The sequence below is a fragment of the Podarcis gaigeae genome (genome assembly GCF_964106915.1).
Source record: "Podarcis gaigeae genome assembly, chromosome: 2".
NCBI lineage: Eukaryota > Metazoa > Chordata > Lepidosauria > Squamata > Lacertidae > Podarcis > Podarcis gaigeae.
In genome coordinates this window covers 118,046,715-118,070,038 of record NC_139679.1, presented here as the reverse complement: position 1 = coordinate 118,070,038, position 23,324 = coordinate 118,046,715, and the positions used below count along the sequence as shown (strand labels likewise).

Genomic DNA, 23,324 nt, shown 5'->3' with positions numbered 1-23,324 from the left:
GCTAAAGTACTTAACCCGAGGTACCACTGTATTTGTGTGGTGGATGGTCACGATAGAGGAATGAATGGATGGATAAAGTGTGGCTTTTGCTCTGGTATGGGAAACTGTCCTCTTGACTCGTCTCACGATCAATTTTTATCTGGCATGCCCCCCCTTTCCTCTCCAGCCTCTTCCGCCTTGGATCTCCGGGTGGCGTCGATCCGGGAGAAAAGCAGCGCCGCAGACTCGGAGGCGAGGAAGAGCCCACGGCTCCTCCAGGCAAGGATCAGGAGAGAATGCAGGGAGAGGTCGGGCCCAAACGTCCCGGAGGAGCCCATCGACAACTCGGACGCCCAGCGCCAGCACTTCCGCCAGTTCCGCTACGAGGAGGTCCAAGGGCCCCGAGAGCTTTGCAACCGGCTCTGGGACCTCTGCCACCAGTGGCTGAAGCCCGGGAAGCACACCAAACTGCAGATTCTGGAGCTGGTGATTCTGGAGCAGTTCCTGACCAGTCTTCCCTGGGAGATGCAGGAGTACGTCAAGGAAGAGGGACCCACGGACTGTGACCACGCCGTGACGCTGGCGGAGGATTTCCTACAGAGTCAGCAAGAGGCAGAGGTGAGCCCCTTATAGTCCAGCTGGTGATTTCAGTGGGCTTTGCTCAGATCTTCTGGTCCCAATTCTGGTCCCCGGTTGAGCCTTCAATCTGGCAGTTCCTCCTCACCCCCATATCATTTTTATTAAGTCTCCAAAAATATTTCAACGTGTTTCTCAACATATACATTTTTTTTAACATGCAGAGTTTCTTCTTCACTTCCCACCTCTCCTTTCCTGATTTTTCCCCTTATTCTCCTTTTTATGAGCTGTTTATAACACATATATAGTGGTACCTCGGGTTAAGTACTTAATTCCTTCCGGAGCTCCGTTCTTAACCTGAAACTGTTCTTAACCTGAAGCACCACTTCAGCTAATGGGGCCTCCTACTGCTGCCGCGCAACGCCGCCAGAGCACGATTTCTGTTCTCATCCTGAAGCAAAGTTCTTAACCCAAGGTACTATTTCTGGGTTAGCAGAGTCTATAACCTGAAGCGTATGTAACCCGAGGTACCACTGTATTTTTATTGTCTAAACCCCACTACCATTAAATGTTTCCACTGCTATTGCTTCAAATCCTGCCAGCAACTTCATATAGGGGTGATAATTTGATAGATTGTCCATCAGTGGTCAGGGACACGGCTGGCGCTGTGGGTTAAACCACAGAGCCTAGGACTTGCCGATCAGAAGGTTGGCGGTTCAAATCCCCACGACGGGGTGAGCTCCCGTTGCTCTGTTTCTGCTCCTGCCAACCTAGCAGTTCAAATTCACGTGAAAGTGCAAGTAGATAAAGAGGTACCGCTCCGGCGGGAAGGTAAACGCCGTTTCCCTGCGCTGCTCTGGTTCGCCAGAAGCGGCTTAGTCTTGCTGGCCACATGACCCGGAAGCTGTACGCCGGCTCCCTTGGCCAGTAAAGCGAGATGAGCGCCGCAACCCCAGAGTCGGCCACGACTGGACCTAACAGTCAGGGGTCCCTTTACCTTAACCATCAGTGGTCTCCATTCTTCCTTAAATACTTCTGTCCTCTTAATTTGGCATTTACCTTTGCCATTTCTTCAGTGTGGCAGTTCCTACCCTGAGGAACTTCCCGCCACTAGAATCTAGGCAGGAATCACCCCTACATACGTCAGCAACTGGCCCTGATGGCTGTGCTGTATCTCCACAGTTAAGAGGCAGTAAAGCATTTGAGCGCCAGTTGTTCTTATTGTTGTTTGTTGTTAACTCCAAGGAAGGAGAGTCCCTAAGCTCCTGAGGGAGACTATTCCCCTGTCAAACAGGTCTCACGGTCAGAAAGCTTCTCCTGATATTTAGTCAGCATCGCTTTTCTTGTAACTGGAAGCCATTGGTTCGAATCCTACCCTCCAGAGCAGGACAAAAAATAAAATAAAAATAGCTGATTCTCTCTTCCATGTGACAGCCCTTGAGATATGGCTACCCTAGCTCCTCTCAGTCTCCTCTTTTCCATGCTGAACATACCCAGCTCTGAGTGGCCTAAGTCCTACTCAGAGTAGACCCTGTTGAAATCAATAGACCTAACTTAGTCACATTCATTAACTTCAGTGGGTCTACACTGAGTAGGGCTAGCATTGGAGACAACCCTGGTTGGAGCTGCCCTCTCATACCTCCCTCCTTGATCTCAGGGTCATGGGTTTGAATCCTGCATTGGGTGAAAGATTCCTCGGGGTCATCTATGACTCTATGATCCATTTGCTATCTCTCTCTCTCTCTCTCTCTCTCTCTCTGCCCTGTTTCAGGAGGGAGTGACTGATTTGTCCAAAGCAAAGAAGACTCCCTCGCAGACTCGGCGTACGGCACAAGCCGGAAGAATTGTCAAGAAAGAGGATGGGGATGCAGCCACACTGGGTAAGAGTTTCTTGTGTCTTTGCATGGGGGAGTATACAGGTCCTGGGACAAGATTAACCCCTGGCTCTTCTTGCACCAGGCCGAAACTTTTGAGAACTTGCTTTCGCAATCTGCTAGTCCTCTGTGAGGCAAGCGCTTGTCTCCAGCCTCCCTTTATTGACACGCTCCCATATGCAGATGGCATTTGAGATGTCTTAAATGCTCAATTTGCAGGCACAAAGAGATCCTGTCTTTCATTAATAATAATAATATTTTTTTATTTATACCCCACCCTCCCCAGCCAAGACCGGGCTCAGGGTGGCTAACACCAGGTATAAAAAACAATTGATTGAAATACAGCTTAAAAACAAGATCAAAATACAACATTAAAATGCAGCCTCATTTCAGTAGAAACTCAAATCAAAAACTTTTTGGGGGATGAAAACATCAAGTCTTTACCAAGGCATAATAATAATAAAAAAAGAAATTATATATATATATATATTAGAGGACCACAGTTTATTTTAAAAAACTATCTGTCTATCTTCTATCTATCTATAAATCTGTCCATCTCTATAGAACAATAGAAATATAATTTTAATTTGTATTTATAGCTTGCTTTCCATCAAATGGTCTCAGATGAGTTACAGAAATACAGCAATAACTGCAAAATAACTACAATATATAATTGAAATACTTGCCTTTGACTTTCAGGTGTCTCTCGATAGCCTATGTAGTTGTTTATAATTTTCTCGAGTAGCTATTCGCCTTAGCGGTTGTTCTGTTAGGGTTGCCATATGTCCAGAATAATAACTATTATTATCATTATCGTTCTTTTATTATTTTGTACCCACCCAACGTATATAAAAAGCATAATAAAACGTCACAAGTTAAATCGTCTGCTTCCTTCCTTTCTGGGAGAGGGACAGGCTTGTTCATTCTAGGATTAATTCCATTTATTTCCCTTTCTCTCTTTCCTCTAGAAGACGTGACTGTGAGTGACGGCCGGGCGGAGGGCATTTCAGAGGAGGTCCTTGTGCCCGAAGACGTCGTCTCTCAGGAGGAAGTCTCCACTGTGGTTGAGGCTGCTGAAAGTGGGTCCTCATTATGGATATTCGGGGTAGTTCCAGGGGGTCCCCGTATCGCCAGCCACGCCTCTGTTGGAGACAGTGCCGTATAGTGGTTAGAGCAGAGGGGAGGGGCGCAGCCTTTCTCAACCTGTGGGTCCCCAGATGTTGTTGAACTACAACTCCCATCACCCCTAGCTAGCAAGGCCAGAGCTCAGGGATGATGGGAGTTGTAGTCCAGCAACATCTGGGGACCCACAGGTTGAGAACGGCTGGAAGGGGGGAACCTGTGGACTCCAACTCCCATCATCCCCGGTCTCTAGCCACACCTGCAGGGGCTGATGGGATTTGTAGTCTGGGCAATAGGTGGGGAGCAACTTTTTCTGGGGGCGGCCAATGGTTTTCCATCCGCCTTGCAGGTTGCGGGGAAAAAACAAATGTGTTTGATTTGAGCTTGCTGGAAGGAAGCTGAGCTAAAAATGTCGCCGTAATGTAAAAACAGGTGGCCGTTTACCTGAGAGTAAGCCTCATTAAACTCAGTGGAGCTTACCTCTGAGGAGACATATATAGGTTTCCGCAGCTGGTGAACCCCCTTCCCTGCGTCAAGGCATAGAAGGCTTGGATACAGTGTTCATATATATTATTATTTTTTAAAAAAGAAATCCTGTGACAGGATTATTTGGGGGATGGGATTCGCAATGTCATCAGGCCTAAAAAATAAGACACTTTTCCGCTCGGGCGAAGCCTGTCAGGATTCAGAAAGGGACCGGGCAAAAACCTCTTAAGTCATTATGGTTTTATTGCTGCGAAACACAGTGATAAAGCAGTGTAGAAATGACTGTATAAATAAATAAAATTAACAAGCCGGCCTTGGGTTGGAATTTGGCTTCCTTTTACCTCCTCCCTTTATTTAACAAAATTAATATATCACTTAAGCAGCTGCACCTCGAAGCGGTTTACACGAAATATAAAATATGTGTTAAAATTGCCGGTAAAACCAGATGCTGAAAAACGAGCTAGCCTCGAAAATTTAAAAATATAGTTTAAAAATATAGGGTTGTAGCCAACAAAATTTTACACTGAGTAGATCCGTTTATAGCAATTAATTTTAGTCATTAACTTCATTGGGTCTGCTCCTGAGTAGGACTAGTTTTTTATACTTTTTGTATACTTTCTCTGACCCATAAGATCAGACCCTATTATTTCAGATTTCCTGTTTTTATTTGTTCCTGATTTGTAATGCTATTTACCTGTTTTTTGTTTGGTTTTGTGTACTGCTTAGGGCTTTTTTAAAAAAGTGGTTTCAAAAAGCTTTTAAATAAAACAGTAAATAAATAACTTTGAGTAACGAACGAGGGGCATAGCTTGTGGGCCGACAAAGCGAAGCGTAACTCTTCTTGGCACGCGGGAACATGTTATAGTTATGTAAAAGTCTAGCAGGAACCGAAAACGAGCAGCCGATAGGAAATAAAAAGGAAGAAAATTGGAAAAAAATCAAGGTTAAAATGATGAAATATTTTTTCGAAATGTAATTTGGAAATGTACGTAATATTGAGCAGCTCATAAGGATGGGAAAGGAAACATCACGATGGTGGGATGGGAAGTCACTTTTAAATTTAAATTTGTATTAAATTTGAATTAATTTGATGCTAAATTCATGAAACATTTTAAAAAGCAATAAAAAATATTTTTGGGGGGAGGGAGGGAGAGAACAAAGGGCACAGCACATAGAATCATAGAATCATAGAGTTGGAAGAGACCCCAAGGGCCATCGAGTCCAACCCCCTGCCAAGCAGGAAACACCATCAGAGCACTCCTGGCATATGGTTGTCAAGCCTCTGCTTGAAGACCTCCAAAGAAGGAGACTCCACCACACTCCTTGGCAGCAAATTCCACTGTCGAACAGCTCTCACTGTCAGGAAGTTCTTCCTAATGTTTAGGTGGAATCTTCTTTCTTGTAGTTTGTTTTTTTAAAAAAATATATATATTTATTAAAGATTTTATTGATACAATAAAGAAAAAACAAAAACAAAAGAACAACACAAAAGAAAGAAAAGGAAAAAAAACCCTTACACCTAATACAAAAAGCATACCACAACCAAATCAATTAGATAATAACCATATCTTCTTCGCTTTTTGGACTTCCTCACATCTCTCGTTCCTGCGTTCCTGATTTATAAAACTTTAACCAGCAATTTATCACCTTGTTTCAATTCTTATTTTATAATTTTCCAATATTGTGTCCCTAACTTTAGATACTTTTATCCAAAACTTAAATACTTAATTTAGACATAATATTTATCCAAAATTTATCTTTTCTTAAATTTCACTTGTCTTCATATTCTTTTCAACTAGCTTAGTGGTGCAATGTTATTTACAATCTTGCATCTTTCTTAACACTCATACAATTTGCAATGTTTTTGTAGATTGTCCTTAAATTTCTTCCAATCCTCTTCCACTGCTTCCTCTCCCAGGTCTCGGATTCTGCCAGTCATTTCTGCTAGTTCCATATAGTCTATCAGTTGCATCTGCCATTCTTCCAGTGTGGGCAAATCTTGGGTTTTCCAGTGCTTGGCGAGAAGTATCCTTGCTGCTGTTGTTGCATACATAAAGAATGTTCAGTCCTTCTTTAACACCCTCTGGCCAACAATGCCTAAAAGGAAGGCCTCTGGTTTCTTAGGGAAGGTATACTTAAATACCTTTTTCAACTCATTATATATCATTTCCCAGAAAGCCTTAACTCTAGGGCAAGTCCACCAGAGGTGAAAGAACGTTCCTTCAGTTTCTTTACATTTCCAACATTTATTGTCAGACAGGTGATATATTTTTGCTAGCTTGACTGGAGTCATGTACCACCTATATATCATTTTCATAATATTTTCTTTCAAGGCATTACATGATATTATACCCAGTGTACTGTGCCCATTTTATCATAGCTGATTTAACCGTTTCATCTTGTGTATTCCATTTTAACAGCAAGTTGTACATTCTTGAGAGTACCTTAGTCTTAGGTTCTAACAATTCTGTTTCCAATTTCGATTTTTCCACCTGGAATCCTATCTTTTTGTCCAAATTAAAAACCTCTTTAATCTGAGCATAATGTAGCCAATCTCGCACTTTATCTTTTAATTTCTCCAAACTCTGCAGCCTCCAATTATCTCCATCTTTTTCTAATATTTCCCAATATTTCGGCCATTTGGCCTCCATATTGAGTCTTTTCCGAGCCTTGGCTTCCATTGGTGATAACCACCTTGGGGTCTTGTTTTCTAATAAGTCTTTATATTTTGTCCAGACATTAAACACTGCTTTCCTAACAATATGGTTCTTGAAAGCCTTATGACTTTTAACCTTGTCATACCACAAATATGCATGCCATCCATAAGCATTGTTAAAACCTTCCAGATCTAAAACATCAGTGTTTTCAAGAAGCAGCCAATCTTTCAACCAGCAAAAAGCTGCTGATTCATAATACAACCTTAAGTCTGGCAGGGCAAAGCCCCCTCTTTCTTTAGCATCAGTTAATATCTTAAACTTAATTCTGGGCTTTTTGCCCTGCCAGACAAATTTGGAGATATATCTTTGCCACCTCCCAAAACACTCCACTTTATCCACAATCTGTAAAGTCTGGAACAGAAACAGCATTTTTGGCAATACATTCATCTTTATAGCAGCAATTCGGCCCAACAAGGAAAGTTTCAATCTTGACCAACTTTCTAGATCCCTTTTAATTTCTGACCAACACTTTTCATAGTTATCCTTAAATAAGCTCAGATTCTTGGCTGTTATGTTTACCCCTAGGTATCTTACTTTTTTAACCACATTTAACTCCGTCTCTTTCTGAAACCTTTCTGATTCTGAAGATGTCAAATTTTTTCCCAATACCTTAGTTTTTTGCTTGTTTAGTTTAAATCCCGCCACCCGACCAAACTCATGAATCAATTGTAATACCCTTTTCGTACTAGATTCTGGCTCCTGTAAGGTCGAAACCAGGTCATCTGCAAAAGCTTTAAGTTTATACTGTTTCGCTCCGACCTGAATTCCTTCAACCAACCGGTCCCCTCTAATCATATTCAAGAGCACTTCCAGGACCGAAATGAATAACAAAGGAGAAATAGGGCAACCTGGTCGTGTTCCTTTTTCAGTTTTAAACTCTTCCATCACCACATTGTTAACTATCAATTTAGCCTTTTGTTCTGAGTAGATTGCATCAATCCCATTTTCAAATCCCCGTCCCACTCCCATCCCTTCCAGGTTTTTCTTCATGAACTTCCATGAAATATTGTCAAAGGCCTTCTCCGCATCTATAAATATTAACACTGCTTTTGTATTAATATTTGTTTGCAAAAGTTCCAAAATATCAATAATGTTCCTTGTGTTGGCAAACAAATGTCTACCTGGGAGAAAGCCTGCCTGATCCTTATGGATCACTTTGTTTAAAACTTTTTAAAATCTACTTGCTAAAATGTCTGCAAATATTTTATAATCCACATTTAGGAGGGAGATGGGACGGTAGTTCTTAAGTTGTGTCTTTTCAGTTTCTAATTTGGGTATTCTTGTAGTTTGGATCCGTTGCTCCGTGTCCATGATCAACAGTTCCTTGAAAATTCCCCCTTAGCAGGATTGCAACAGCACTTGTAACATAGCAAGTATTATGGAGACAATGGAATGATATAAAACATTATTCAAAAAGATGCAGTAGAAAAGGTTTAATAATAGGACTCATAGGGGGAGGTGAGAAGTCCAGAGATTTGGAGGAATCTGTAAATGTGGGTGTGTATGGTTGTATTGCTATAATTTTATACTTCTAAAAACAAAAAAAAAATACTTAAAAATAAAATAAAATCCCCCTTTCAAAATGCCACCCCTTCAAAATACCACCGCCAGCTCCCCAGATTCCCTGGGCAAGGTGAACAAATGCATCCTCTATTGAAAGCAATAATTTATTAGCATGCTTCCCTGTTCAGACAGCCTCCACAGCAGGGCATGTGGTTAGAGATCGAAAGCAGGCTTTGGTTCAGATCCGAACTCAGCAGCGACTAGAGTTTGCCAAGTAACTTTGGGAGAGCGACTATTTCTTGGTGTCCCCTTGAGTTCCTTGGGAGAGGAGAGGGGGAAGGAGATGTATAAATTCAAGCCGCAACTAAACCGAGGCTCCGTTTCTCTCGTGTATCTTTGTTTTTTCTTTAGCAGGCCCCGTGATGTGGAGCCAAGGCGAGGAGGCGAAGCCCTGCGAAGAATTGCCAGGCGGAGGCAAGGACAAAGACGGAGAAGAGAACAGAGCAGCGGACAAAGAGACTCAGACAGTGGCAGGTAGTTGAATAGAAATGAGTGGCAGTAGCCAAGGTTGGTTCTTGGGCTTGCTGCCCATGGTTTGGGGGGAAACGGTAGGCCAAACCATGACTTAGCTCCTGGCAACGCAGCAACCGGAGGACTGGAAGAGGAGCAAAGAGTCCTACTTTCCCTGTGCTGCACATTCCCCTTTTAAGTCATAGTTAAGCTTAACTATGGCTTAGTGCAGGTGTGGAGAACCTTTTGGCGTTCTAGATATTGCTGAACCACCGTTCCCACCTGCATGGTCAATGGAACACCTTATTTATTTTGTCAAACTTCAGTGCCTTTTGGGAAATGGAAGAGGGGACTTATTCTTTGAGGGGCCCCCTGCTTTGAAGACCTACATTGGATCCCAGCAAGTTTCCGAGCACAATTCAAAGTGTTGGTGCTGATCTTAAAAGGCCTAAACGGCCTTGGCTCAGTTTGCCCAAAGGAACGTCTCCACGCCTATCTCTCAGCCCGGACACTGAGGTCCAGCTCCGAGGGCCTTCTGGTGGTTCTCTCGCTGCGAGAAGTGAGGTTACATGGAACCAGGCAGAGGGCCTTCTCGGTAGTGGCGCCCGCCCTGTGGAACGCCCTACCATCAGATGTCAAGGAAATGAACAACTCTTCTGACTTTTAGAAGACATCTGAAGGCAGCCCTGTTTAGGGAAGTTTTTAATGTTTGATGTTTTATCATGTTTTTTAATATTCTGTTGGGAGCTGCCCAGAGCGGCTGGGGAAACCCATCCAGATGGGCGGGGTATAAATAATAAATTCTTATTGTTAAAATTATTGTTACCGTATTTTTCGCACCATAGGACGCACCGGACAATAGGACGCACCTTGTTTTAGAGGGGGGAGAACAAGAAAAAAAAATCTCCCCCTCTCTGCCCAGTGCCCCTTCAGCGAAGCAACAGGAGGCGCTGTGCAGAGAGGGGGAGAATTTCCCCCCTCTTGTTTTCCCGCTCCAAAACAAGGTCCGTTCAAGGTGCATTCAGGCAGCTACCTTGGAAGCCTGGAGAGTGAGAGGGGTTGGTGCGCCCCTCTCGCTCTCCAGGCTTCAGGTTCCTTTCGACCTGCTCTTTGGGGCTGGCGGGGGGAAGCCCACCACCAGCCCCAAAGAGCAGGTCAGGGAGCAGCGGAAAGGCACAGCGGAGAGGCTGCTGCCATAGTCACGGGTCACTTCTCCAGCCGGGAGAGGGTCGCGGGGCTATGGCGTCTTCGCTCCATAGGACGCACAGACATTTCCCCTTCATTTTTGAAGGGGAAAAAGTGCGTCCTATAGAGTGAAAAATACAGTATTTATTGCTATGTTGTTATCGATGGGAACATGTGCTTGTCATTCTTATTTCTCGTAATTGTAGCAAATGGTTTGCAAACACTTACTTAATGTAGTTTTTAGAAAACATTGGTCCCAGGATTTCAGTGTTTTTCATTTAGCTTGTGTGATTACATCCCATCTTCTTGTAATTCTTTCATTTAATCCAGCAGGAAGCGACCAAGCACAGAAGAAGGAAGATGAAAGCTGTCAGGCAGAAGGACCTGGGCAGGCAGGCAATGGTGCGACGTCACTGGAAGACTGTGAATGCGATGGTTTGCAGGGTCTGAAACTCACTGTTCATGAGAGGTCTCATATGGCGGAGAAGCCTTTTGGCTGCTCCAACTGTGGGGAAAGCTTCAGCCGCAAATCACTCCTTCTCGAACACCGAAGATCTCACCCAGGAGACACGCGATACGGATGTTCCGTTTGTGGAAAAAGGTTCAACAAGCGAGCACGCCTCATCGCTCACGAGAGATCTCATACAGGAGACAAACCCTATCAGTGCTCCGACTGTGGGAAGTCCTTCGGTCAGGAAGCATCCCTTGCTACGCACCAGAGGACCCATACTGGGGAGAAACCGTACGAATGCCTCGAGTGTGGGAAAAGTTACCCATGGAAAACATCCCTTGCCGTACATCAGAAAATCCATGCGGGAGAGACCTACACATGCCCCGTCTGTGAGAAAAGCTTCAACCAGAAATCGTTGCTTAGGATACACAAGAGAATCCACACGGCCGAGAAGCTGTACAAGTGCTCAGATTGCGACCAGAGCTTCACCCTTGAGAAATACCTGAATGCGCACAGGGTCAGGGCTCACACCCGAGAGAGGCCGCACGCCTGCGCCCATTGCGACAAAACCTTCATCTTCAAATATTCCCTCATCGAACATCAGAGAATGCACACAGATGAGAGGCCCTTCGAATGCTCAGACTGTGGCAAGCGCTACAACGGGAAAGCAGCGCTCGTCGTACACCAGAATACCCACGCGGGAGAGAAGCCCTATCTTTGCCAAGACTGTGGTAAGAGCTTCAAAACCAAATGTGCCTTGACCGGACACGAGAAGCGCCACAGAGGAGAGAAGCCCCACAAATGCTCGCACTGCGACAAAAGCTTCTACTGGAAGCATCGCCTTATTTTACACGAGAGAATCCACACAGGAGAAAGGCCGTACCAGTGTCCCGAGTGTGGGAAGAGCTTCCGTTACAGAAACAACTTGACAAAGCACAAGAGGAACACGCACGAGACGATTCGCACGGGGGACAGGACCTACCAGTGCTCGATCTGCGGCAAAAGCTTCCGATGGCGGCGGAGTTTCATTTTGCACGAGAGAGCCCACACGGGGGAGAAGCCCTACAAGTGCCCCGAATGCGGGAAGAGCTTCATGAGCAGAGTGTCCCTCATAGTTCACAAGAGGATCCACACGGGGGAGAGGCCTTACCAGTGCCCCGAGTGTGGGAAGAAGTTCATTAAAAAGCAGGCCCTCAGTAAACACAAGACAGTCCACACAGGGGAGAGGAGATACCTGTGTACCGTATGCGGACGGAGGTTCTCTAACAAAGGCAACCTGATCAGGCACATGAAAATCCACACCGGCGAGAAACCGTACGTCTGCCCCATATGTGGGAAAAGTTTCATTCAGAAGGTGTGTCTGATTGAACACGAGCCGACCCACAGCAAAGAGAAGCCCTACGTCTGCACAGAGTGCGGGAAAAGGTTCAAGCGGAAAAGGGGGTTCTTGCTGCATGTGAGAATGCACAGAGGGGAGGTGCCCCGGGAAAGCCCCAAGAAAAGCCTCGACGGCGGGGAAGCTGTCAGCGCGAGCCCCAAGCCCCCCGCCAAAGAGAAGTCCCACCCCTGTTTGGACTGCGGGAAGAGCTTCCACTCCGAATGCCACCTTATTATGCACCAGAGGACGCACACGGGAGAGAAGCCGTACCAGTGCACCGAGTGCGGGAAGCGCTTCAGCCAGCAGTCGTCCCTCAACACGCACCAGAGAGTCCACACGGGGGAGAAGCCGTCGCTCTGCACCGAGTGTGGGAAGCGCTTCCACAACAAGAGCAACCTGGCGCGGCACCAGCGGATCCACACGGGGGAGAAGCCCTTTGCCTGCCCCGAGTGCGGGAAAACCTTCAACCAGAAAGCCTCCCTGGAGGCACACAAGGCCACCCACAGCAAAGAGAGCCCCTTCTCGTGCGCCGAGTGCGGGAAGAGGTTCAAGCTGAAGGTCTCCCTCCTCGTGCACCAGAGGACGCACACCGGGGAGAAACCCTACGAGTGCCTGCAGTGCGGGAAAAGGTATATCAGGTGCTCGCAGCTGAGGAGGCACGAAAGGACACACGTCATGCAGACAGGTGAGAAGGGGCAGGAGGAGGTGGTTGGCGAGATTGTTGTCATTCATTAAATTTGCGTACCGCCCTTCATCCGTAGATCTCAGGGCAGTTCACAAAATTACAATATGAAAAACACAAAACACATAATACAGTGGTACCTCGGGTTAAGAACTTAATTCGTTCCGGAGGTCCGTTTTTAACCTGAAACTGTTCTTAACTTTAGCTAATGGGTACCACTTTAGCTAATGGGGCCTCCTGTTGCCTCCGCGCCACCGCCACACGATTTCTGTTCTCATCCTGAAGCAAAGTTCTTAACCCAAGGTACTATTTCTGGGTTAGCGGAGTCTGTAACCTGAAGCGTCTGTAACCCGAGGTACCACTGTATGAAAAACACAAAACGCATAATGAAAATAAGAACAAAAACAAACCAATAACACCCCCCCCCCGCCCTTTCACAATGTATTTTTAAAAGGGCATCGGATGTCAATCGGCCAAAGGCCTGGTTGAAGAGTTAACATTTTTGCAAATAAGCTGTCATAGAATCATAGAATTGTAGAGTTGCAAGGGATGCCTTGCAATGCAGAAATCAAAATCTGTTTACTCCATCCTGTACTTCTGCCTCGATGATCGTGTTTTGACACATGCCAAACCTCTTTGTCCATTTCAGAGTTGGTTGCTGAACCTGTTGAAGTTACAGAATTTCCTGTGGAAGCAATAAGTACTGCTGTGGTAAGAAATGAATTGTTGTTGTTTTTTCGGTTGCTAGAGAAACTTTCCACCTGGCTAGGTTGCCCCAGCCAGTCTAGGCAACTTCCAATACAGTCATACCTTGCTTATTGAACGCCTTGGTATTCGGACGGTTTGGCTCCCGAACACTGCAAACCTGGAAGTGAGTGTTCCAGTTTGCAAATGTTTTTTGGAAGCTGAACATCCGACACGACTTCCGATTGGCTGCAGGAAGCTCCTTGGTTTTAGAACGGTTTCAGGAGTCAAACAGATTCCCGGAACGGATTACATTCGACAACCAAGGTACCACTGTACATAGAAAAATACATATTGTGAAATCAGTATACAAAAACTTTACAGGTGTTGTTCATTACAAGGAACTAGAGCACGGTTAACATTTGCTTTTCATTTTGAAGTAAAACCCGCACTACCAGCTACTCTGCAGTGTAAACACACCATTGATTTGACCATAAGGTGTGCATCTCCCTGAAAAAGGGTAAATGAAAAAGACACAAAAAATGACCTACAGTATGAAGACATGACACAAAAGGAAAAAGTGATGGGGTGGGAGGAAGAAACCACAAACTCAAGCACCAATTCTCAGAGGTTGCAGTTTATTATCAGGAACAATTTTGGGTCCCACCTGGTAGTTAATTGTAATTGTGATGCTACAAGGGGCATTTAGTGCTGCAGTCCTATGTATTTTTGGAGGAAATCCCATAGATAATAATAATATAATAATAAATTTTATTTATATCCCACCCTCCCCAGCCAAAGCCGGGCTCAGGGTGGCTAACAACAATAAAACAGTACAACAGTACAACACAACACTCTAAAATCATTCATTATAAAATTAATTCAAAACAAACCACTGGCAACCATTGGGCCAGAGCTCCATGAAGATTGCCGAGGGAGGGAGTCAGGCTGTGCCCTGGCCAAGCTGCCCTGGTGGAACAGCTCTGTCTTGCAGGCACTGCAGAAAGATGTCAAGTCCCGCAGGGCCCTAGTCGCTTGTGACAGAGTGTTCCACCAGATCGAAGCCACAGCCGAGAAAGCCCTGGCTCTAGTTGAGGCCAGCCTAACCTCTCTGTGACCTGGGACCTTCAAGATGTTTTTATTTGAAGACCATAAGTTTCTCTGTGGGACATACCAGGAGAGGCGGTCCTGTAGGTACGAGGGTCCTAAGCCATGTAGGGCTTTAAAGGTTAAAACCAGCACCTTAAACCTGATCCTGTACTCCACCGGGAGCCAGTGCAGCTGGTATAGCACCGGGTGAATGTGATTGGGCATTGGGACTTGCTTCTGAGTAGACATATATTGGTTTACAGGGAAGTTCATGCCTGCATTGTGCTCTCTTGGACATAAAAAATCTCTTTCCAGGCATCTTGCCACTTGTCCCACCCTGTGTGAGAAAAGCTGTTTTCACAGTGCAGATGTGCACATTTGAGGCGGCAATCTGTTACATAGGCTAGGCCTGCTTGTGTCAAGATGGATGGAATGCAGTTCCATTCTTTGAAAACAGGAAGAGCCTGACTGGGAGATGGTAGCGTTCTTCATTCTCATTTTCATTCCAGATAAGCGTGGATGGTGATTTATATTTTGTGCAAACTACCGCATAGATTCCGACTGGCTACACCGGGGACCGGAGGTGAGGTAAGACCGCTATCCAATCAAAAGCCACCATCATTCTGTGACTCCAGGTCTTTCCTTTTATATAAGTAATACCTGAGATGAAGTTATATTTTTAAAGATTTGGAACAGTTAGTTATTGTTGAGTAGATAATCCCTAAATATATTCCCGGCTTGTCTGTTACCGATGAGGTATCCATGAGGGTTTAATCAGATTAGTCCAGTGTTCTTCATTCTCAGGTCACTACATGTTCTTGGACTACAACTCCCATCATGTCCAGCTATCTTTTTTAAAAAAAATAATATTTATTCAAATTTTAAAGATTACAAAGAGTATATTAAAAAAAGAAAAACGAAAAATAAAAAATACAGAAAAAATACAAACAGTTAAAAAAAAAAACAGCTCAAACCTTTACATAGCTTTATTTCCTTTGCTTATTTCCTTGACCTCCTCACACCTCCCTTTTTTGCATTCTAATTCAATTAGCTATTTCAGCAAATCCTTTCCAGCTTTGTTTTTATCCTAATAATTTATCTTAATATACTGTAATTTTACATTCTCGTCTTTCACCACTTAAAAAATCAATTTTTACCTAATCCTTTATATCATTTCTGCTAAAACCACATTACTTCCTTCCAACATCCTTCTAACATTCCTGAATTTTACAATGTTTCTGTAGATAAACTTTAATTTTTTTCCAATCTTCTTCCACCGACTCTTCACCTTGGTCTCGGATTCTGCCAGTCATCTCCGCCAGTTCCATATAGTCCATCACTTTCATCTGCCATTCTTCCCGGGTGGGTAGATCTTGTGTCTTCCAATACTTTGCGATGAGTATTCTTGCTGCTGTTGTTGCATACATAAAGAAAGTTCTGTCCTTCTTTGGCACCAATTGGCCGACCATGCCCAGGAGAAAGGCCTCTGGTTTCTTCTGAAAGGTATATTTAAATACCTTTTTCATTTCATTATAGATCATCTCCCAGAAGGCATGCCCAGCTATCTTGGCTGTCTGATCTCTTATCCTCCCCCTTGTTCTAGAGGATCCTCTGATGGGGCTTCCCCACGGTGCTACGATTCATTTGGGGACTCAGCTTCCAGTGGGGCAGGTCCTTGCCCTGTGGAACTCCCTTCAGGAAGAGGCTCAGCAAGAACCATCCCTCCCTTTTTTCAGAGGTCTTTTGAAAACTATATTGTTTACACAGGCCTTTGCAGTATCAATTCTGCCTTTTTAACAAATCAATACTTGTTAAGGTTTTGTTTCTGTTTTTCATGTTTTTTGCTGGAGGGTTTTTTATATGCATTTTAAATGGGGCTCATCCAGCTGGGAAGGTAGCCCATCTAGGAGAAGGAAGACTCTGACCCTTAACCTCTACTGCCTTATGGGATATCTTCGGGAAGAGAAAAGGCTAAGGAGTAAACCCTGGTTGGAAAAGGCCTTGTACACCTCCTTCTGGCAATTCTCTGGTTATCTCCCGCTTGGACTACTGCAATGCACTCTACGTGGGGCTACCTTTGAAGGTGACTCGGAAACTACAACTAATCCAGAATGCGGCAGCTAGACTGGTGACTGGGAGCGGCCGCCGAGACCATATAACACCGGTCTTGAAAGACCTACATTGGCTCCCAGTACGTTTCCGAGCACAATTCAAAGTGTTGGTGCTGACCTTTAAAGCCCTAAACGGCCTCGGTCCAATATACCTGAAGGAGCGTCTCCACCCCCATCATTCTGCCCAGACGCTGAGGTCCAGCACCGAGGGCCTTCTGGCGGTTCCCTCACTGCGAGAAGCAAAGCTACAGGGAACCAGGCAGAGGGCCTTCTCGGTAGTGGCGCCCACCCTGTGGAACGCCCTTCCAGCAGATGTCAAAGCGATAAACAACTACCTGACATTCAGAAGACATCTTAAGGCAGCCCTGTTCAGGGAAGTTTTTAACGTGTGATATTTTACTGTATTTTTGGTTTTTATGTATGCCGCCCAGAGTGGCTGGGGAGGCCCAGCCAGATGGGCGGGGTATAAATAATAAATAATAATAATAATAATAATAATAATAATAATAATAATAATAATTATTATTATTATTATTATTATTATTATTATTATTATTATTATTATTCCTGCACCCAAGCTAGTGCCAAATGCCTTAATCTGCTTTCCTTTGGACCACATCAACGAGGCTGAGACGGGGGTTTTGTCGTCTGGGCAGCCCAGGACCTCCGGAAACACTGCCCAGGCTTGTGCCCTATGGAGGTCACTTCCGTGCTGCTAACACAGTGGTTTGACTTGACCCCCTGATGCGTTCTCCATTGTCCATCGAGACAGATGGAGGCCAACGATTTTTATACAGTGGTACCTCTGGATTCGAACGGGATCCGTTCTGGAGCCCCCCTCGCATCCTGAGCAGAACGCAATCTGCACGTGCGCGTGTCGCAATTCGCCGCTTCTGCGCATGCGCGTGACATCATTTTGAGCGTCTGCGCATGCACGAGTGGCAAAACCTGGAAGTAACCCATTCCGTTACTTCTGGGTCGCCGTGGAGCACAACCTGAAAATGCTCAACCTGGGACTATATGGAATTTGCGGAAATGACTGGCAGAATCCGAGACCAGGGAGAAGAGTCGGTGGAAGAAGATTGGAAGAAATTTAAAGACTATTTACAGAAATATTGTAAGATTAATGAATGTTAGAATGATGTCGGAATGAAATTAAGTGGTTTTTAGCAGTAACGCTATAAAGGAGCATGTGAAAATGGATTGTAAACAGGCGAGAAAGTAAAGCTATAATATATTAAGATGAAGGATTAAGATAAAAACAAAGAGGGAAAGGATTTGCTGAATTAACCAACCGAACTGGAATACAAAAAAGGGAGGTGTGAGGAGGTCAGGGAAATAAGTAAATGAAAGAAAAGCATGGAAAGATGGATTTATTTTTAATTGCTTTTATTTTTTCTGTATTTTTTGTTTCTTTTTTCTATCTTTTTCTTATTTCTGTAACCTTTTTTGAAACTTCAATAAATATCATTTAAAAAAACAAAAACGCTCAACCTGAAGCGACGTTAACCTGAGGTATGGCTATATGTCATATACCACCTTGATGTATTTTTATGACAGTGCATATTAGAGCATTTTTCCTCAGTTTGGCATTGACTGTGGCTGACAGTAGTCCAGAACATCTGGCATGGAGAACCAGGTTATCAAAGTCTGCATTAAATTAAATCGAGGCCCCCTAAGGTCTGGTGTGGGGACTGTTTGGCACTACAGATCGTACTAGAACTCCCCTCATTAGGACTGGTAAGGTAAAGGGTAAAGGGACCCCTGACCATTGGGTCCAGTCGTGACCAACTCTGGGGTTGCGGCGCTCATCTTGCTTTATTGGCCCAGGGAGCCAGCATACAGCTTCCGGGTCATGTGGCCAGCATGACTAAGCCGCTTCTGGCAAACCAGAGCAGAGCACGGAAACGCCGTTTACCTACCCGCCGGAGCAGTACCTATTTATCTACTTGCACTTTGATGTGCTTTCAAACTCGAACCGCCGACCTTCTGATCGGCAAGTCTTAGGCTCTGTGGTTTAACCCACAGTGCCACCTGCATCCCTTATCCTAACCTTATTCAGAAGATAAAATAGGTATCAGGGAGAAGAATCATCTGCGTTTCCCTGAGCTTAGAAAGAAATAAATTTTCACTTTCTTTTTCAGGTTCCTCAATCAAGATTGCCAGCCTGAAAATGAACAAAAAGAAGACGTTTTTATTAATTTACGTATTATGTTTTTTGTTATACTGCTCTGTGGCCCAAAGCCCTCTGTGAGTGGTTTATAGTTAAGTGCAGGTTTTTTGAAAAAAGAAAAAAAGAAAAAGCACCGGAATATATGAAATTGCAATATATAACAGTATATAGATAAATGTCGTTAATAATGTAATTTATATACATGCACTCTGGAATGAAGTAGGTCTTCGGCTGATTGGTCTTAGGCCCTCAGCCTCCCCTCCCCATTGTTGTGACTGCAATGATAAAATGCTGAGGGGGAGGGCGTGTCCTCCTCGTCTTTTAACGGCCCAGTTGGAAATGTGTCTATGCAAACGTACACCCATTAAATACATGTACGCACATCTGTGCATGCTTGCCAAAAGGTGGATGAACTTGATGAACCTCTTTGTACGAAAGGTCCCCGGATTACGATCCTATCGCTGAGAGAGGTCTCTGCCCCGTGGCAACCCACCCATTGCATGTGGCATGGTCTCTTTTTCCTGGCTATACCAAGATCTTTTAGAAGCTGTGTTCCTTGCACAGCACGGAGTCCGGAGGAGTGGGGTTGTATTAGTCACTTCTGCTGCCTCTGTCCCATCCCTGCTGCCCCTCTCTTCCTGGTAGAGGCTCCTCGCATTGTTTAGATTGGGACCAGGAGGACTTCCAGTTGCAGACATTCGTTCCTCCATGTATTTGGGGAGGGGGGGCGCATGGCTCAAGACCGTGGGATAGGCCATGGCATGGCTACACAGCACATTTCTCCTCTCCTTAAGCCGATTCTATTCCAAAAGCCCAAACAAAGCGCTAGTTTAACTGGAAACCCCTGAATCAGTTTACACCAAGCTACTATTTGTTCTTCTGCCTCCTCCCGCGGTCATTTCTTAAAAACAAAAATTGGTATAGAAATGAAATAATAATAATAATAATATCCAGTTTGAATGTATCTAGTTCTACTAGCAAATTTACCAGCCCTTGTTCAACTTGTTGTAATTTTAAAAAAACACCACAACCCTGCTTTGTAGTCATGCTCTAGACACTGATCCAAGTGCTTCTAATTATTTTTGTATATGGGTAAGAGATTATTTTGAATCGCTGACTAAATAAAGCTACGTTACCTGTGCAATCGCTGATATTTTTCCCCCCGGGGGAGTGGGGGGAGTTGTCCACTTCCTTCTATTTTTTTTCAGTGTGCTTTCCCTCACCACCTTCCGCGCTCTCCCCTAGTGAGTGTTAACAGGATGGGACAGGGGACATTTTCTAAACGGGTTTTCCATTTTCTAAACTGGTATGGTGTGAGGTGTGCTGAATCTAGCATGCTTTATAAAGGGCCCAAGAAGGGCAGAGCGCAGCCGTAGAAGAGTTTGGATTTGATATCCTGCTTTATCACTACCCGAAGGAGTCTCAAAGAGGCTAACATTCTCCTTTCCCTTCCCCCCTCCCCCTGTGAGGTGAGTGGGGCTGAGAGTCTTCAAAGAAGTGTGACTGGCCCAAGGTCACCCAGCAGCTGCATGTGGAGGAGCGGAGACGCGAACCCAGTTCCCCAGATTACGAGGCTACTGCTTTTAACCACTACACCACACTGGCGTACACCATACCCCGTATTTTGGCCAGCAGTGCTTTGAGGAAGCATAGAGTGAGAGACTCGCAATGGCCAACCAGATGTCTGTGAGAAACAGGACCCGAGCACAAAAGCGCACTCCTCCTCTGTGGTTTCCAGCAACATTATTGTCTCTGACTGTGGAGGCAGACTGTAGCCATTGATAGCCTTATGCGCCATGTATTTATTTCATCTTTTAAAGCCATCCTAGTGGTGCTGCGTTAGCAAATCCTTCCTTTTAACTGTCCCAAATCTTCCCACATTCAGCTTCCTTGGATGTCCCTAGTGTTGTGAGAGAGGGAGAAATCTTTTTTATATATATATTAATTTTCTTTTATTCTTATAGACAACATTTTCAATCTACAATTCTCCCATATTTTCCCCCAGCTTTGACTATCTATCTGCCCTGCTGTCTCCTTTTCCCACACCTCTTTTAATTAATCCTAAATTTCTACTAATATTTTATAAATTTCACTGGTTTCCCCTTTTATAACTGTATTTTCTTCCTTGGAGATGGTATTTAACACATCAGATTAAATCAAATAAACAAGGAATATTCAGTGTTAGGTTGGAGGGGATGCCAGGAAACAGGGAATTCTGTTCACATGTGGTAGAGATGTAAATCGGTACATTTTTTGGCAGAGTGTTTAAGGAGATAAACAGAAATCACTGGGTTAAAGCTGACCGAAAGTCCAGAGGTAGCATTATCATCAATTTACGATGGTGTGGAAGGTTCGCAGGCTATGAAGCGCTTGCTCACAAATTTATTGACAGCTGCACAAGTTATGATGGGCAGGAAGTGGAAGGGGCAAGCGGAATATACAATGGAAGAATGGTATAAAGAGGTGTGGGATATAGCTATTAATGATAAATTAACATGTGCCATTAAGGAAAGACGGGGAATACACAGGAGGAATGATTCTGAGGAGATATGGAAGGTGTTTGTAGAATTTGTACTGTTAAAACGGAAAGGGGTCAAACCATCACAAGAGGTGTTGAAATTTTGGGAGGTTGGATGGTTACAATGGAATAGTCTCAGGCGTGGGTGCACATTTTTATTCTTATTTATGATTATTACTTTGTACAAATAAAACAGAAAAAAAATATTTTTTCTCTCTCTACCCTGTCCATGCCACACATACCGGTAACTTTATAAACTTCTGTCATGCCACCTTCTTCCTTGTCTTTTCTCTAAACGGTCTCAAATGCTTCAACATTTCTTCATGGGGGAATTTCCCCACCTCCTTGATCATTGTCTGTTGTTGCTTCAGTCTTCTGTACGCTGCTTAGAGATATTTTTAATATACAGTGGTACCTCTAGATACGAATGGGATCCGTTCCGGAGCCCCGTTCGTATCTAGAAGTAAACGTAACTAGCGACGACGCGTCTGCGCACATGCGCTTCGCTTTTCGCCGCTTCTGCGCATGCGCATGATGTCATTTTGAGCGTCTGCGCATGCGCAAGCGGCGAAACCCGGAAGTAACGCACTCCGTTACTTCTGGGTTGCCAAGGAGCGCAACTCGAACGCGCTCAACTCGAAGCATCTTCAACCCAAGGTATGACTGTATTAAGTGGTATAGAAATGAAATAATCAGTTGTGCTGCCCTTTGTTTGAACCTTTTCCAACTCTGCAATATCGTTTTTGAGGAGAGGTGACCAGAACTGGTACTCTGTATTCCAAATTTCAGTCTTTTTTAAAGTAGGAGACACAGCTACCTACCTGTTTGCACACCCTTGGCTACCTGAGGTTCAGGCAGGCCTGGACGAGGAAAATAAAATATTTCCAGCATGTCAGTTGGGCAAAATATTCCTGCATTGCAGAGGTTGGGCTAGATGACCCTCTGCCCCCCTTCCAACTCTGCCATCCTATTAATTTGCCTGATCAGCAGCTAGCTTGACTTTAATTTTACTTATATACTACCTTTAAAATAAAGCACCTCTAAGTGGACTGTATGAAATCATATTAAAAAGACATGAGAATGCACAGATACAATAAAGACTTTAAAAACAAGTAGGCATCATAAAATAATCAGCTAAATATTGTGGCTAGCCATCTCTGACTTCCCTACGTGACAATGGGGTTTGTTTCTGAGATTAAATAGTGAAATTAAATGATGGCTAGAGAAAGGGGTTTCTTGGGAGGAAAGCAATGACAAACCTAGACAGCATCTTAAAAAGCAGAGACATCACCTTGCCAACAAAGGTCCGTATAGTTAAAGCTATGGTTTTCCCAGTAGTGATGTATGGAAGTGAGAGCTGGACCATAAAGAAGGCTGATCGCCGAATAATTGATGCTTTTGAATTATGGTGCTGGAGGAGACTCTTTAGAGACCCATGGACTGCAAGAAGATCAAACCTCTCCATTCTTAAGATCAGCCTTGAGTGCTCACTGGAAGGACAGATCCTGAAGCTGAGGCTCCAGTACTTTGGCCACCTCACGAGAAGAGAAGACTCCCTGGAAAAGACCCTGATGTTGGGAAAGATGGAGGGCACAAGGAGAAGGGGACGACAGAGGACGAGATGGTTGGACAGTGTTCTCAAAGCTACTAACATGAGTTTGACCAAACTGTGGGAGGCAGTGGAAGACAGGAGTGCCTGGCGTGCTCTGGTCCAGGGGGTCACGAAGAACATCTGTTTGGGGTGCCGAAGGTTCAATCCTGTAGCTCCTCCAGGCAGGGCTGGGAGAAAGACCTGCCTGAAATCCTGCTGCAAGTCAGTGCAAACAATACTGAGCTATAAGGACCTATGGTCTGATTCAGAAGAGGAGAAGAGGAGGTTAAGGGGTGATATGATAGCCATGTTCAAATATATAAAAGGATGTCACATAGAGGAGGGAGAAAGGTTGTTTTCTGCTGCTCCAGAGAAGCGGACACGGAGCAATGGTTCCAAACTACAAGAAAGAAGATTCCACCTAAACATGAGGAAGAACTTCCTGACAGTAAGAGCTGTTTGACAGTGGAATTTGCTGCCAAGGAGTGTGGTGGAGTCTCCTTCTTTGGAGGTCTTTAAGCAGAGGCTTGACAACCATATGTCAGGAGTGCTCTGATGGTGTTTCCTGCTTGGCAGGGGGTTGGGACTCCATGGCCCGTGTGGTCTCTTCCAACTCTAGGATTCTAGAAGAAGCCAGCTTCCTATGCCCCTGTGTAAGTAGTGGTGCAATATTTGCCTTCCCTGCGAAGGTCCCA

General features: G+C 44.6%; 2 protein-coding genes across 17 annotated transcripts in view; both read left to right on the top strand.

Annotated features, from left to right (window-relative positions):
• The window catches only part of LOC310837205 (uncharacterized protein), a 35,552-nt gene extending 15,892 nt beyond the window's left edge, over positions 1 to 19,660 (top strand). For 4 of the 16 annotated variants that reach the window (XM_083723300.1, XM_083723291.1, XM_083723299.1 and 1 more), the window contains exons 5-12: positions 167 to 597; positions 2,327 to 2,435; positions 3,398 to 3,508; positions 8,669 to 8,791; positions 10,283 to 12,466; positions 13,113 to 13,174; positions 14,746 to 14,824; positions 18,492 to 19,660. In XM_083723300.1, the coding sequence (XP_083579426.1) occupies positions 167 to 597; positions 2,327 to 2,435; positions 3,398 to 3,508; positions 8,669 to 8,791; positions 10,283 to 12,466; positions 13,113 to 13,174; positions 14,746 to 14,790 (3,065 nt within the window). In that variant the 3' untranslated portion in view covers positions 14,791 to 14,824; positions 18,492 to 19,660. Of the gene's footprint in view, position 1; positions 598 to 2,326; positions 2,436 to 3,397; positions 3,509 to 8,668; positions 8,792 to 10,282; positions 12,467 to 13,112; positions 13,175 to 14,745; positions 14,825 to 18,491 lie in introns of all 16 variants that reach the window. The other 12 variants (XM_083723302.1, XM_083723303.1, XM_083723304.1 and 9 more) reach the window with 7 other exon arrangements.
• The window catches only part of LOC310837236 (uncharacterized protein), a 501,393-nt gene that overhangs the window by 150,572 nt on the left and 327,497 nt on the right, over positions 1 to 23,324 (top strand). The gene's annotated exons all lie outside the window — the stretch shown is intronic.